This window comes from Columba livia, chromosome 3 (genome assembly GCF_036013475.1).
Source record: "Columba livia isolate bColLiv1 breed racing homer chromosome 3, bColLiv1.pat.W.v2, whole genome shotgun sequence".
NCBI classification, from domain to species: Eukaryota; Metazoa; Chordata; class Aves; order Columbiformes; family Columbidae; genus Columba; species Columba livia.
Window position 1 is genome coordinate 68290565 of NC_088604.1, and position 15718 is coordinate 68306282.

Sequence of the window (15718 nt, forward strand, 5' to 3'; positions counted from 1 at the left end):
GACTGCTTCTTGCTTTATATAACTACTGAGAAACAAAAGCAAAACTACTAACTAGGACTAAAGTAATAGCTAATAGTAAAATTAATGCACTGCCAAAGTAAAACCACTACTGATAGGGTATACAGGACTGGAAGATGTACATTACTGTATGAAAACTGCTATTAAAATGGAGAGGAAAAAAAAACAATCAGTTCTCTTCTCCCTTGTGAGAAAACTGCCGGTTCTAAGAAGATTTTCTCCCAACTATGCCTGCACACAGACAACTAAAAGCCCTGAAATTGCTTTATTTCTTATTATTGCAAGTTACAGGCGGTCAAGAGAAAATTCTCTCTTTTGCCCTTAGGTTCTTTTGTGTATAATGAGTGACTGAAGGCAGCCAGAGGCTGAGGCACTGGCGAAGAAGGAAGAATGCTACCAGAGCAGAAACACACTGTTCCTTTCAAGTTCACCCCCTCCTGGCTCACAGCCCGACTGCCTTGGCCATGTGCCAGGGTCTCGGGACAAAGACTTCCTCCTCTGGCCAAAACCGAGGAAAAGGGTCCGTTGTTTAACACAGGCAGACTTGTTTCAGCCAGAGAAAAAACTAAAAAGAAGAGGAATTATATTAACTGGAAGTCCTGGGAGAGGAGAGTAATCTCCTAGTGTGGCTAATACAATTCTCACCCGATGCTTTTCTCGGAGAAGGAATGTCTTTATCCTCTACAGTTCAGGCTAGAAGGCAAAGTATAATGTCTCAACAGGGCTAAAACCCTGCTGCTGCCAAGGTCTTTGCATCCCCCAAGGTTACTATCACCAGAAACAAGAACACATCTTTCCTCCTTCCAGGAAGGCCCAGGCAGCCTGCTGTTCCCCTCCATGCCAGCACTAATCAGCTCATGTGAAGGGTGAGCATCCTTACTCACAAAAAGACAGAAATTCCTATGCACCTAGCAGTCTGATGGATAAATAAGCCAAACGTTTAGTTATACCAGGACTTCACAGGGACCGAGGCTCCTGCTGGATTTTCACAGTCATTAAACCCACGTCAAGGTGAATTCACACCTTGGCTTTTTGCCGTCCCTGCAACAGAGTCTGCAGCCCTGCTCTGCCATGGGGAACTTGGGACACTTGGGTTCCTGCAACTTGAGAGGTCGTGTCCCTCCCTGAAACCTCCGAGGCAGATGCTGTTGTAGAGGTTAAACAGAGACGCAGTGGCTCTTCACGCCAACCTCAGCACTTCTTCAGCAGCACAGCCACAGGAGATGGATGGGGACTTGAAAAAGGTAGAAAAACGTCCCTAGGTCTGGGTGCGACACATTTGATTCTGAGCACCACCGTGCCGGGGTGAGGTGGGCTACCTCAGAGGCTGCATCACAGGACATAGCGTCTCAGTGAGCTGTGGCAGGAGACTTTCTCTAGCAATTATTCATACATCTGAGAGTTTTCAGAAGCAGGTCCCAAGGAGAAGTGCCATTTCAATCTGCTTGGGATGAATACAGGACATTTTAGGTGCTTAGATGCTGTTCAAACACCACTGAGATTTACACATGCATGTACTGCTCTGTATTCCAGGCAACAGATTTTACTCCTGAAGGAGGGGGAAATGGCATTTCTGAGACCATTTATGAGACAAAGATCTGTGCAAATGAAAGCCTCCCTATGCACCCTGTGCCTCTGCACCAGACTAGTAGCAAAGACAGCCAACTCCACAGTACTCCCCATTTGTCTGCAAAGACTTACATGACCAGCTCCGGCACACCTTGACCATGCCGGCTCGTGCGTCAGCGCCAAGAGCAATCTATAGACGGAACGGTGTATACTCAACCATCCTTTTAAATTCCACTTGCGTTTAAAGTCACTGTGCTGACAGGAAAGAGATACATGGGCACATGGTTCTGCCATCTATCACCTTGTTTACAGGAAGTATATTCTCAGTAGCCTTAACCCTATTGCAGTTTAAAGGAATTAGCTGAGTACCGTGAAAATATCCATGAACCAGAATGGGAGGTTTACACGGTATGAAAAGCCACTGCTCCTGCACTTAGTCCTACAAATTGTCTTACATCTGCAGTATTTCAATTAGTAGTTTCATTCCAGTGTTAGAAAGACTGGCTAGTATTAAAGTTTCTGGGATGACTGTACTGTTTTGATTTAATGACAATACTAACCCTGACATAATGACTACCATGCTTCAAGGTTATACCGTATGAAACTTTCCCTTGCCCTTAAGCAAACAGGAGGTAAAATGACCCACTGCCTTTTTCCATTTCAGTATTTATGGGCACACATAAACATTCACCCTTCTAAATGAGGATAAAATGGGACAGAAACCAGGAAGGATGTGACAGCAATTAGGAAGCATTCTTCAAGAAAAAGCAGTTTCTGGCATGAGTGGGGTTACTAAAGAAACCCCTAAACCTGCAACAAACCAGACTTTTCCTGAAGAACGTTGCCATTTGCTACATTGCAATCTTCAGGAGCGGCAAAATAATGGCTCCCAACACTATTCACATGACATGCAACATTAAGAGTTGCATCAAGATAAAGAGAAACCCTGTTGTGGTGGGTTGATTTTGCAGCCAGCAGCCGCTTGCTCACTCCCCCTGACCAAACCATGGGATGAGAGAGAGAACAGGAAGAATGGAAGCGACAAAAGTCCTAAGGACAGTTTGATACATGGGGAAAAAAATAAACGATGCAAAGGGTATCCCTCACCATCTCCCACAGAGACCAGTGCTCAGCCAGTCTCCGAGCAATGGCCACCTCGGAAGCCAAAACACCTCTTCTTCCTCCTCCACCTCTGCTCTTACTGCTGAATATGATGTTGTATGGTATGGACCATCCCTATGACCACTTTGGGTCAGCTGTCCCGGCTGTCTCCCCTCCCAGCCTCTTGCCTGTCTCCAGCCTACTGACTGGGGGTGCAGAGCGAGAAGCAGAGAAGGTCCTGATGCTGTGTGAGTTCTGCTCAGCAACAGCCGAAATCCTGGTGTGTTGTCAGCTACCCTTTAGACACAAGTCCAGAACACCGCACTATATAGGCTGCTCTAAAGAACACTAGCTCGAACCCATCCAGAGCCAGCAGAGTAAAAGCAGCTGCTGTCAGGTGTGGGCAAACCTTACACATCTGTCTCCATAAAATTTAAAATACACACAAAATACATAATGCATGTAACTGGCGCAATGGATCAGCTGAAGTACCCACTTAGTCACTTTACTGGGTATTTGAATGGTGGCCAGTAGTGGATGCTTGGTGGAGTGGCCAAGGCACAGACCTCGTCTTCCCCCTGGTTCTGGTGCTCAGCAGCTCTGCACCCCTTGAGCCAGGAGCCGCCTGGGGGGCTACAGAATGCAGTGACACAACGAGTTTCTCCACAAATGCAGTGGTTTTGCAATCCTAGCGAGGTTCTGGTCATCAGCATGGTGTGCTGCAGGGAGTTCCACACTGTAGGCATTTGTTGGTTTAAAAAACACAACAAGCCAAACCACACAAAGACTGCCAACCCTTTATGTCTATTTTAAACTTTTAAAAACTGATTCTCCCTAAGAAATCAAGACTAATCATTCTGCATTCAATCTTTTTCTACTTTTCGTTTGTCCCACTTCACTTGTCTTTTTTCCAAATTCAGAGGTCTATATATTAAATTCACTTTCCTATGAAAGACATTCCACGTCCCTGACTATCTCCCTTGTTCCTGCTTTATACCTTTTCAAATTCTGTTAGATCATTTTTGAGATGGTGTGATTAGAGCTACAAATAATTAATGGAAAATGCTGCAATTTTTGGTTAAAAAGCCATGCAACATATCTAATTTTATTTTTTTTTCGTATTTAAGAATCAGAAGTAAATTATAACTTATGTGTCTTTACCACAGATTTGAACTGTTGCTTATCCCAAAGCACAGACTGAGATTACTTCTTTAACATAAAGGCAAATCCAGGGCAAGAGACGGCTTTGACTTCATAGGCTAATTCTAAAAGCAAGAAGGGAACATATAAGTAACTTTAATTTATTTGGTAAACATAGAAAATATCATTAAGAAACAAGAGATATCATTTCAGTGCCCCATTTCAACAGATATTCCTCAAAACAACAAATCTGGTTGTGAATCTATGTAATCTTAATTCAATTTGCTAAACTTACCGGAAGAATAATAGCCTGAAATTTCACTCCTGTGCAACAGTTCAAAGAAGTCCCGAAACCATAAATAATCATGTTTTCAAAGTCTGCAGACAGAATGCACTATTGATTTAAACCAACCAAACAAAAAACCCAAACAGAAAATTTTAATGAAATTCTGTGGAAAACATGATGAAAAAGTTATCTGAGAGAATGGTACATTCAGGGTTTCCGTAGTAACAAAAACAATTAAAAAAAATGGAACTTGTCCAAAAAAAAAGAAATGAAAAAAAATAATCTCTAGGAGGCGTGATGTATGTCTACATAGGAGGGACACCTGCTGTGCTGGATGTGTATACGCACTTACACCTGGTGGCAGGGCCCCAAGGCCCAGCTTTTGACCCAGGTTCAGCACCCACTGGGAGCCCAATGCAGGCAACTGGGTTTTGTCTTAGTTCTGAGTATACAGGTCACAGAACCCAGTTCAGTGTCTACATGGAGGCCACGTTCTCCTGTGAGCTCAAAGGTGCTGGGAATATGAAATTGTGACTCTGAGCTCTTTAAAAATACATTCCTCACAGGCTACTCTGCTGTGGCCAGTGACTATGGTCACTGGTTTCTAAACAAACACGGTAACTCGGGCACATCACGTTCAGCTGACACTTCATCCATCTGCTTGCTACAGTGGTTGACAGCACTTCTGGCACATTCCCAGAGCATTTAATTTTGTTAAGTACATTTACTGAAGAACTGAAAACCCCTTAACTGAGCAAATATAGAGTCCTCATAACTACTTTTTTTTTTTCTTTTTTTTTCATTTGGTCTGAATAACAGTGGGAAATGAAAAACCACAAGGCTGAAGGAAGTGAAGGGACTATTTATGTAGCATGGGAAAAATTAAACTGAGATTCAACACTTTAAAGTGGGTGACATCTGTTTATCAAAATAGTTTTGTTGTATCTCTTTTGCCTTTGATTATCCAGCCTGTCTGCTAGAACTTAGAAACAGGGATGTGATGCTAGATTGGTCCTTTGATTTTAGTGGCAATCTGTGTAAGTCCTGCCACTACTTTGAAATAAAAATGTTGGTCTGGCATTACCAATTGCTAATAAAATATACCAATGTATCATGTGCCATTCCTTCACAAAATTACTCACATGTGTATACAATATGAAAAAATGTGTGGGACTTGGAGATTCTCCCTTTCTGCACAGGAGAAACGAAGAGTCTATGTGCTTTTTATTTCTGTTAAAACAAAACCTGTTGAACAAGCGGGGTGTGCACCAAGATGTAGTCCAGAAGAATAATAGAAGCAGCGTGTGAGCTAAACAGCTGAATTAAGCAGAACTCAAACCATTGGTTTCTACAAGTAGCTTGCAAAAACATGCACCAAGGAAAACAATTTTCAGCAATTCAAGGCAGAACCTTTGGCTGAGGGGTAAGTCTGCCCTTAAAATAGGCTAAATAATGTGTTCTGCAACTGCACGAAGTACTGGAGCCTACCAGGGACCACATGCCATATATTCCACCAGCACCAGAAGGCAGTGCCAAGTAAATGCTGAAATTCGATATGCAGACAAACATGCTTTGCAACTTCACTGCTCTTCTGTCACTAAAAGGTCTAGAAGAACTGGGCTGACATTTTTGGTAAGCTGTTTGCTAAAGCGTAAGATGACAGACCGAGGTTTTACTGCTCTCGGCCATCGGCATTGGTACAGTGGCAACTAACAGGCAAAGTCGTGCAAGCTGCAATTTGTTCCTGTTATTTTCAGCTAATAAGAGCTGAAAATGCTTGACTATGAAAAGGGTTTGCAGTCCCACAAGAGCTATTCTCAGTAATATCAGGAAGTATATACATGTATATGAGGATGTGTGTATATGTGTGCCTATCAGGATAATGTCTTTCTTTCAAGGGCTTGGACACCAACAGCCCTCATCATTTTTCACTGTGCTGACTAGAAAGAACAATTTTCCATTTGCAAACAAAACAAAATAGTCCTAACAAGAGAAAACTGTTTCATTGTGCTTAAAAAGATCATACATCCTCCACGCTAAGCATCTCACCTGGTTGTTAAGGAAAATAATTTGGTTTAACACACAAAATCATGGACTAAACTATGGATCCAAAACCAGAAAACCTCCTCAAAGTGCTATTTGGCAATCAGGATTCCCAGATTGTATCCTGTCTCTAATGCCTTTAATTACCATCACAGGTACTCAAAATTTAACAGTGAATTTACCACTTACTGAATTAAATTAAGAATGGGAATGGACAGGATAAGAATCCAGAAGGAAAAAAAATCCTCACCGGAAATATCCACAAATCCTGAAATAATAACCCTAAGGAAGACACAGAAAGCACTATTACCTGATACCTTTATGGCAAAACTGGACAAACACTAGTCCATGTGAACCAGGATTCAGTGTGGAAAAGAAGCTTGAGGACTTCTCAAACACTGAAATATAAGCCTTGAATGGTGCAAGACCAGAGACACATCTCATATATGCTGCATCAAAAAAACCTTGGAGAGAACATGGCAGAAGCAACTGGTGAAATTACCTCGCTGCCTAATACCTGAGCTGGTTTGTTTGACCATCCTCCCCTATCCCAGCTGGTCCTGCCATGCTTCACCCTCTTCAGGATTCCTTCATAGTTTTGCTATCCAAATACCTTCCCCAGGTTTCCTGTCCTCTGCAGTTCTAAGTGCTCTTCTAGCAGCTGCTTTGGTGACCATGCAGGAGTTTCTTGAGAGTTTACTAGACCAAGTTTTCCTCTTCATTTATCTCCTTTGCTCTTGGCAAGGAAGTCCTGGCCTTCTGCTGTGTTTCTTTTCTCCACAGGGAACTAGATCATAGAGTTTGCTTCTGGAAATGCTGCAGGAAAAGATACTACCAAGGGTGCTAAAAAGCCCTGAACAAACCCCACAAAAATCCCCGAACTATTCCACCAAAAGCTTATATCAAATAAAACTCAATGATGCACAGATTTATCTAATGGATAGACAAGGAGAGCACTAGGAAGGCATGATACAAACTTTGCTTTTATATGCATACTTCATCCTTGCTCTTACAAACACTACTGTGTGCCAACTCCTGACAACATCCATCTCTACCCAACTGTACACCCGTATACAGCACGAGTGAGAAATATTCCTGCTGTGGAACTCCACTCAGGGCATCAAATGAATCCCCAAGGAGAGAAACAGTCATTCACCTCTCTTCACTGATCATGCAGAGAGTTCAGTTTCCCTGGTACATTATTTAAGCACCTGATATTAAGCAATGTCAATAGCCAGTGAAGTAAACCAGGTTTGTCAGCTGTCTGAAGATCCTTCAAAGATGAGTCAGAGCTACTGTTGAGATTGGCAGGGCACTTACAGGGACAGTGGAGAGTGGAAGAAAACTTAAAAAATAAAATAAGACTTCAATACCCAGCAAAATATCTAGTGGTATTTAGGTTAAAACAGAGTTTTCTGTGAATATTTTCTTTCAACATTTTAAATAAATTTGCTTTGGCTATGCTGTCATTCCTGTCATGTCCAATTTCCACTAGCTTTTAGGACATGTATATTATATATCAGCCACATATTAATCTCACACTCCCATTTTATGTAACAGAAAAAGCACAGGTTCTTGCCCAAGCAATATACCTCCAAACTTGCTAACATCCCAAAAGCCCTGAGAGCACAGCTCTGCAAAGCACCGGGGGCTCCTTGCAAGGGAGCCATGTACCAAATACTCTGCTGCAGCAATGTCAGCATGCTACATGTGGTCCCCCAGCACAGGCGCAACACAACTGGCCACTGGGCTCTCCCAGTAGCTTTTGCTGCACTTCTTTCTGGCTAGGAATAAGCAAACAAGAGAACAACCCACCCTCGCTCTCCTCTTCTCCTGCTAGGTCCAATGGTGCTCTTTATCCATCTCCTTTTCCCCCATCCACCCCACAAAAAGCAAGACATCACATCATGTAGCTGACAGTTTGGAAATGAATCAAAGCAGTCAAGCAGCAGGAGGAGCAAAAACTGAGACAAGCACACAGATTTTGTTCTAAACCCTGCATTTGCATGCTCTGTAATGCCAAAGATGTAATACTCATAATGACTCACAGGTCCCTGTGTACCCAAGCACAGCAGTACATCACGCAGTAACACAACTTCACAGACCCTCCAAAACTCAATTGAGAGAAACACTATGGAAAAAGACAGACCCCCACAATTACCCTAAGATTTTCACTACACAAAAAGTATTAGGTGGGCTCATACTGCAAAAGGCACAGCAATAGGGTACATATTGTTTTATCACTGATCTAGCAGAACACAAGAAATAAGGTTTCTCCCTATGGTGGATGCTCAGAGCTGATAATTCCCATAGTTACAGGGAAGTGAGACCAGAGGAGTCAAAGAAAGCCATGGGGAGGGTGAATGGATTGTGAAAAGAATATTCCAGGGCCTGAGAGCAGAGCAGGAGTGCTTGTGTGGGTGGGCAAGAGATGATGCTCCAGACTTCCAGCAAGCAGCAAAGCAGGGAGAGATGGGTAAATGCTGGGGTTTATATGTCATTTTAACTGGAGCAATTGGAGGAAGATGACAATTTAAAGCACTTCTCCCTGGATACCTCTTCTATTTCTCTTGAGCCTCCAATTATTATTTTTTGCTTTCTCTTCAATACCCTCATTTCCCCTGAGTATGCACTCATCAGCAACTCACATTCCCCAGAAATCCTCCCACTAGCTATCTGGAAAGACATCCATGCTAGAGGGCATAGCGCTCTTCTAACATGTAGATGCCTTTAAAACCACAAGTCATTTTCAGTAACCAAATTGCACGGAGGTGCATGAAGAATTCCTCCAAGACCTATTTTGGAGGCAAGTGAATTCAGCCAACTCACAAACATCAGCAGTAATTTCAGTCCAGTAAGAATGTTTGGTATTCTCCAAACCTTCTCCCAAACCACACACCTCTTTGCACGTGCACGTCTTTCAAAAATATTTTATTCTTGGTCTGTTTTAATGCTCACTTTTTGCCCTCAGCCTGTATGATAAAAATGTTTTCTGGGTGAGCCCTGGAGAACCAAGCAGACCAAACACTAATGCTCATATGGAATTTATTTAGAAGGGGGGTAAAAATCCCTTAAGTTGAGTAGTTACGTTATTTTGAACTGGTTTTATATTTTATGCGTACATAGTGGAGCTGGAATTTCAGGGCTGGCTTTTGTTCACATTCATCATGAAACATTTGTTATATGAGCTGCTGCTACTGCTACCAAAACAGCTGCTGCTCACTGCTACAAAACCAGAGACCAACTCAACTGCTTATTCCTCTGGTAAGTCTATTATAGCTGGCAAATGAGGTCTGGTGTTTCTCCAGAAAATTACCTTTATTTGGCTTCACTGTCATCCTTGCCACCTTTTTGCCTAGCCAGAACATGGGACTTGAGAGAGAACAGATAAATTAGAGCAAGAGCAGGTATGTACTGATGCTCCTGAATCACCTACAATTAAACATAGCTCAGCACCACAGCTGTATGAACTCCTTGCTTTGCAGCTAAGGCAGCACCTCAAATGTGAATGTCTTTCCTTCAGCTGCTCTTGAGATTTAGCCTTTTAGCCAGTATTTAGCCTTTCCATCCTGTGTTACCATTTTCCACCATCTGGAAAAACTGAGCCATGGCTTGATCTAGCTTTGCATAAAAATTTCTTTGCCACAGAAATGCTGCTGCCCAGTGGCTAGGGTGATCTTCAGGGGGCTGATTCCCTGTGCAGAAAAAAAATACCCACCCATCTGACAATCTGGGTACTTTCCTACCAAGCTGGACACAGACCAGGACCCAGAGCATCACTGTACAGCAGTCCCGAGTGCTGAGGACAGACCTCATCAGCTGCATGTGAGCTGAATTTAAATGTGCTGCTTTCTTTGGATGACTAAAACACTTCAGTGTTGCTCTTTTTGCTTTCTGGTAGTTTCATATTGGCAGTGACCTCTCTCACCTCGGTTGCATCTTTTTATGAGAACATTTACCCCAGGCTGTAGTGCAGTCTCTGTGGGATTCCCCTTACGGGGAGACCACAAAACAATTAGTGCCTACCTCTTTAACCAATTTTATTCTGCAGGAGAACAGTCTCATATCCTGACAACTCATTTTCTTTAAAAGCTTTTGGGTAGAGATCCTGCTGAAAATCACAACTGTACCACAGCATATCCTTGTGCTTGCTGACTCCTTTGAGGAACTAGCTGATTTGCCAGGCTCTACAAACATCATACTGACTCTTCCCAACTGTCTATTAATCCCATTCTTTATTATGGTTCCTACCAGTCAATAACTGAATTATTTCTCCTGTTGCTGTCCAAGTGATCACTACAGCCTTTTAAAAGCTGAGAGTAATGTTAACTACCTTCCATTCTTCCAAAATAGCTGCTGATTGAACATCAGGACATGCCGCAGAGTTGGCAATTTCAAAGAGATCCTTGATGAATATTAGTGATAGCAGCACTCCTGACACTTCCAAAGAGGAAAGATAGCTGAGGAGAAAAAAAGGCCACATCCTAACACTAAATCAGTTATCTGCATTATAGATGGCATCTGCAAGTCACCAAAAAGTTATTCAAACGGACTCCAAACAGTGCAATTGCAACTCAAAAGATGAGATTTATAAAGTGCAGTAACAATTGTGCAAATGTTTGAGATAGAAAAAGCAGCACACTGGAAAGAAGATACTAATTAAAGAACACAAAGGGAGTGCAATTTGGAAGAATGGGAGGAGACAGGGAAGATGATCCTAGAGAGCAGCAGAGGGGAGGATGCACTTTCTTACTACATATGTAAATTTGTCATTCCACTCCAAGAACAGAGAAAAATAACAAAAAAGGATTCTTCCCAGCCATTTTTAGTAAAAACCTTCTCGAAGAGCAAGTTTTTGAGAGGGACAGATTAAAAAAGGGCTGGGAAATTCCAACCAGGAAAGGAAGTAGGGAGCATAAACTCCAGGAAAGACTCACTCTTGGAAGAGCAAACAGTGTCCAGGGCAGGTAAAGCAAAGAGGCTGGGAGGAAGGAGCACAGGCCTGGTGTGAAGGTGTGCTCAAGGGAGCAGATGATCCCCTCAGGAGCGATAGCTGGGACTCCTGTGTAGCAGCTGAGAGCTACACTGCTAATACATTTTCTTCATTTTAATTTTTATAACATTGAAATCAAGGGCCAACCCTTGTACTTTGCTGAAATTTATTCTACTAATTCTTTCCCTTCTTTTCTACTAGTAATAACCGTGGTCTTAAAGATGACGTAGAGTGCAATACACTGTGTCCTCTGGGAGTAACTGGTCTGTTTACAGTTGTACTCTGGAGATACCTCTTCCCTGAGAGTGCCTCCCTGCCACCTCTGCCTGCTGCCCACGGTTTCCCTCTCCCCAACTCTCTGGTGGGCCACCTACTTCTGATATAGTTGAAAAAAATCATTTAGTATTAACTGTAATGCCTTTAGCAAGCTGCGTGCCAGAAAGTGCCTTGCTACAATTTCACACCTTGTTTGTCAGTATTGATGCTCCTTCATGTTTTCCCCATTTTAATTATTACAGCATTTTAATTTTTATAGTAGCTCATTTTTATCACTGTAAAAACTTGATTTTAAATTGCAATGTTTATATGAAAACCCAAGTAATTCCTTAGGGAGGGCTGCTCATTTCCACTGTGCATGAATTACAAGTAAAAGCTTTTTTTAATAATGAATTTTCTTCTCTGTAGTTACTTTACCTTCAATATTTTTCAAAACATTTCTGAGCAATCAAAGATACTGTCTCATGGTACTTGCATTGCTCTTGCAAGATGCCTTAGGGATAAGAATAATCACTTTAACCTGTAGCCCATTCTATCACTGAAACAATGGATAGAACCTATGATTAGCCCGAGGGAAAAATACAATAGCCTTCTTTGAAGACTTAGAGTATGATTATGCTCCTAAAAGCAAAGTGAATAGTCAGCTCTGAGATCTGCTCCATACTGTTCCTGTGTCTTAAATTGCAAATATGCTCAGTTTTCAGTTAAAAGATGTTTCTCCCCAAACACTGACCCTGAGAATGTAACATGGAACACAATAAAAATCAAGCTAAATTCTCAGTTGGTTTGGTCCTGTTATTAACAGAAGTTTTTCAGATTCTAGCTTCAGCCACCTTGTGCAACTTGCTTGTTTCCATGTAAGTCAAATGAAGACCTGTGCGAATGTACTGGAGTTGCAGCTGGGAACAGAAGGAGGCCTATTAACTGGGATTTAATGGCCATCTGCCTCCTCCTCTGTGTCTTCTGTTGCCTCAATAGAGGTCAAAGTTGTCAAAGAGGCAATTTGCATAATCTGTTACTGCTATAATTTTTATTCAAATGCTTATTTTTAAAGTAGAAGCTCTAACAGAGATTGTGCTGAAATGTTTCTGATTAAAATAGCTTTATGATTTTATTTAGTAAGTTAGTCAAGAAGGAATTAACTGTTGTTGCAAGTCTTATCTGTCATTAAAAAGTTTGTGGTATTTTGTCATCAGTGACCCTGAATTATTTATGAGATATAGCTAATGCTGTATCTGAATGCAGCTTTCCCTCTGTGCCAGAGCTTTAACAAAGCTGCTTGTCCATGGGTTTTTCATTTTGTTATACTAGGAACAGGAAACATTCAAAAGATGCATTAGGGAATCAACCTCAGATGAATTGCAGGAGCACTGTTACAAACCATAACGTCTTTAGTGATTGACACGCTCATTAGATAAACATGACAGTTGCTTGAAAGATACCAGCACCAACCTTCCAAAATGATCTGACACACAAAAAAATACACTTGAATTCTTGATATGTGGGATGCAAGGGTTTGTCTGACTAGCCCCTTGGGATTTAGACCACAAATCAGTTTTGTTTTTACTGCAACAAAGTATGAAATTACATCTGTGTGGCTTTAGTCCAAAATCAGACAGCCCATCAGTAGATCTAATGAAAGGAAACTGAAACAAAGCAAGTATCACGAAGATGTGGGATGAAATGCAAAATCTGGAGGCTGAATTCTTTTGGAATTGCACTAAAAGCTGAAGACGATGCTGTCAGTGGTCTCAGCCTTCATAATCTTACAGGTATGAAAACATTACAGAGAAAGCTTAAAGAGGGGAAACTCCACTCATGACAGAGAGGCTCAAACAACAGCATGCAAAAAAATAGTGTATTTGTCTTCAGGTAGAGACCCTGCCAGTTGATGGGAAAGACCAATATGAAAAAAGTGGTGGAGAGGAATAGGAAAAAGGTAGCACAAATTCCATATATACAATCCACATTATAGCACAAAGATTCAGTAACTATGAAAAAATACTTAGTCTATCACTACAATACACTGTAGGTTGTCAGAGCCAGTCTATGAGCTCATATGTCCTGAAACTCTAGTAGCAGAGAAACACTTGATATAGGTTTTTCAAAGGATGATTTAAGGGAACATGGCCTTCACCTTCTGCTACAACTCATTCTGAGCATAGCCTTTGCAAATTCAATGGCTATGAAAATCCAAGCCAAAAATAAAGATCTAAAAATCTGCAGTGTAACTGGCAAGCAGAAAAAAACATATCCCTCTTTGCCATATTCCATGGTGAGACATGGAAGGTAGCCAAGCTCTTTGAACACCAGAAGTGTTGGGCAGGGGCCCTGTGGATCAGCAGTGGCCCTGCTGATTGCCCTCCAGTTCATGTACCATTCTCACCATCCCAACCTGCCAACATGAAATCAGTTTCTCACCTGATCGAAATGATTATTGTTGGTGCTGCTGTACTTACAAAGTCAACGAGTCACCTTGGCTCTAAGAGAAAGCAGAACCATACTCATATGTTTGGCAAATGGACCTGTATATAGCGCTTCCCTGCACCGTAAGCTCAGGGAGCAGATTTACCGAGTGTGTCATTGTCAAGTCAGGCTGTCAGCTATCCCGCTTTTCATCTGAAAATGCACCATTCATTTTGGGCTACAAGATGGATTTATGGGCAAATGCTCTGCTGCATAACCATGACCACACGAGCTAACTCCAATCTAAGAAGTACGTGCCAGCAGGGAACAGTAAACACAGTGGACCTGAGCCTGGATGCCTACAAGCTCCACGTGGGCTTGGAAAGCCATGCTCCTCTCTTGCCACACCTTTACTGTTGCTTGTATTTAGCAATGAGATGGATACTATCTTGGATAAATCTTTTGGTGCCACATTTCTGTCTCTCATGCAACACACATATAGTCTGGAGTGGCTTCACCTTCCTCAGCAGAACAAGAACTGCAGCTGTTATGAGCTGTCAATCTTTGCTGCAGAACTTGCCACAGAGAAGTTCAGCTTCTGCAAAAAATCTTCCAAAGACCTAGTGGATCTTTTGAAAAACACAGAGTCATGAGACAGCCCAGAACTGCTCAAATCCTTCCAAGAGCTCCTATTCTGAAAACTGCTTAGTTTATTCACAATAGGATTTGAAACTTCTGAAAGACAAAAAACAACATATTTTCCTTTTATGGAATTGGAAAAAGAAAGGATATTTCCACTGATCGTGCTTATCACTGAACAGTGCATCCACTAACTTAAAGGCATCCCACATCAGGCAGCCTGGTTTTGTCCCTGCTCTCTAAACCTTTATTTTCCATGGCTGAACAGCTAAATAATGCATCTACAGCTTTTGAGACTACCTTCAGCTTTATAAAGCAAAGCAAGGAGCAGATTAGTTGTGCAGAACATCCCAGATGCCATCGACCTAATTGTGGAAAAAACATCCTTGGGATATACACTGTGGCTGTTCCTCTTTCCCTGCCTTTCTTGCACACAGCGAACAGGGAATTTGTTTTACAAGAAACAAAAACATAATTAAAAACTATTCCTAGAGCTTAAACTGCCTGTTTTAGCAAACACATTGTTTTACAATGTCCTTCTATGTAATTTTGAAAGTTCAGACTTCAGGAGAAGAGAGAAACTATTTGTTCACATTTTCTATTTTTAATTTCTATTTTCAGAACAGGATGTTGGGTGATAAAGAAGAAAACGCCACCCAGGCAGAACGTAAATTCACATGGCAAGATGTTAAAATCCTCTGAAAGTCCTTGAAAAAGCAGGGAGATTACACCACCTTCTGGACAAAACTGTTTAAGCTGCAAATACAGATTGCTTCACATAATGGATGGGAATGTGCCATGGAAGTGTTATGTGGTTACTTATTTGCCAAGTCCAACCTCACGTTTTACGTCCACAAGAATTTTAGAGTTTTCCTCTTCTGTAGAAAACTGTCACACACCGTGAATCCTCTTGAGAGTATTACTTAGGGAAAGCTTAAAGTTGTTTTAGAGTGTCAGGTAAAAAAGACTGGACTCTCCAAAGTTTTTGAAGATTTGTATGTGTTCAAAGTTTTCCCAAAATCTGTTTTAATAAAGTAGCAGATGCAAAGAAGTGATGCAAAAAAATCTCAGCATTTAAATTGAATCTAATCCAAGTTGCTTTTATTCTCATATCAGAAGTGCAGATGTTTGTAGGAGAGAGAAATGTTGTGCATTTGTGCACAAAAGTTGAGCCAATATATTCCCTTTTCACATACAAGTCACAACCGTCACCAGAAAGTATGGCTCATGAGAAGCAGGCAGACTAT

The 15718-nt window shown here is 41.6% G+C and overlaps 1 protein-coding gene across 2 annotated transcripts in view; it reads right to left on the reverse strand.

Annotated features, from left to right (window-relative positions):
- UST (uronyl 2-sulfotransferase) overlaps positions 1 to 15718 on the reverse strand; it is a 169061-nt gene that overhangs the window by 11547 nt on the left and 141796 nt on the right. Inside the window, exon 8 of one of the 2 annotated variants that reach the window (XM_065057477.1) lies at positions 3850 to 3953. The exons of the other annotated variant lie outside the window; for it this stretch is intronic. Within the exon in view, the coding sequence (XP_064913549.1) occupies positions 3892 to 3953 (62 nt within the window). The 3' untranslated portion in view covers positions 3850 to 3891. The remainder of the gene's footprint in view (positions 1 to 3849; positions 3954 to 15718) is intronic. 2 annotated transcript variants of the gene reach the window in all.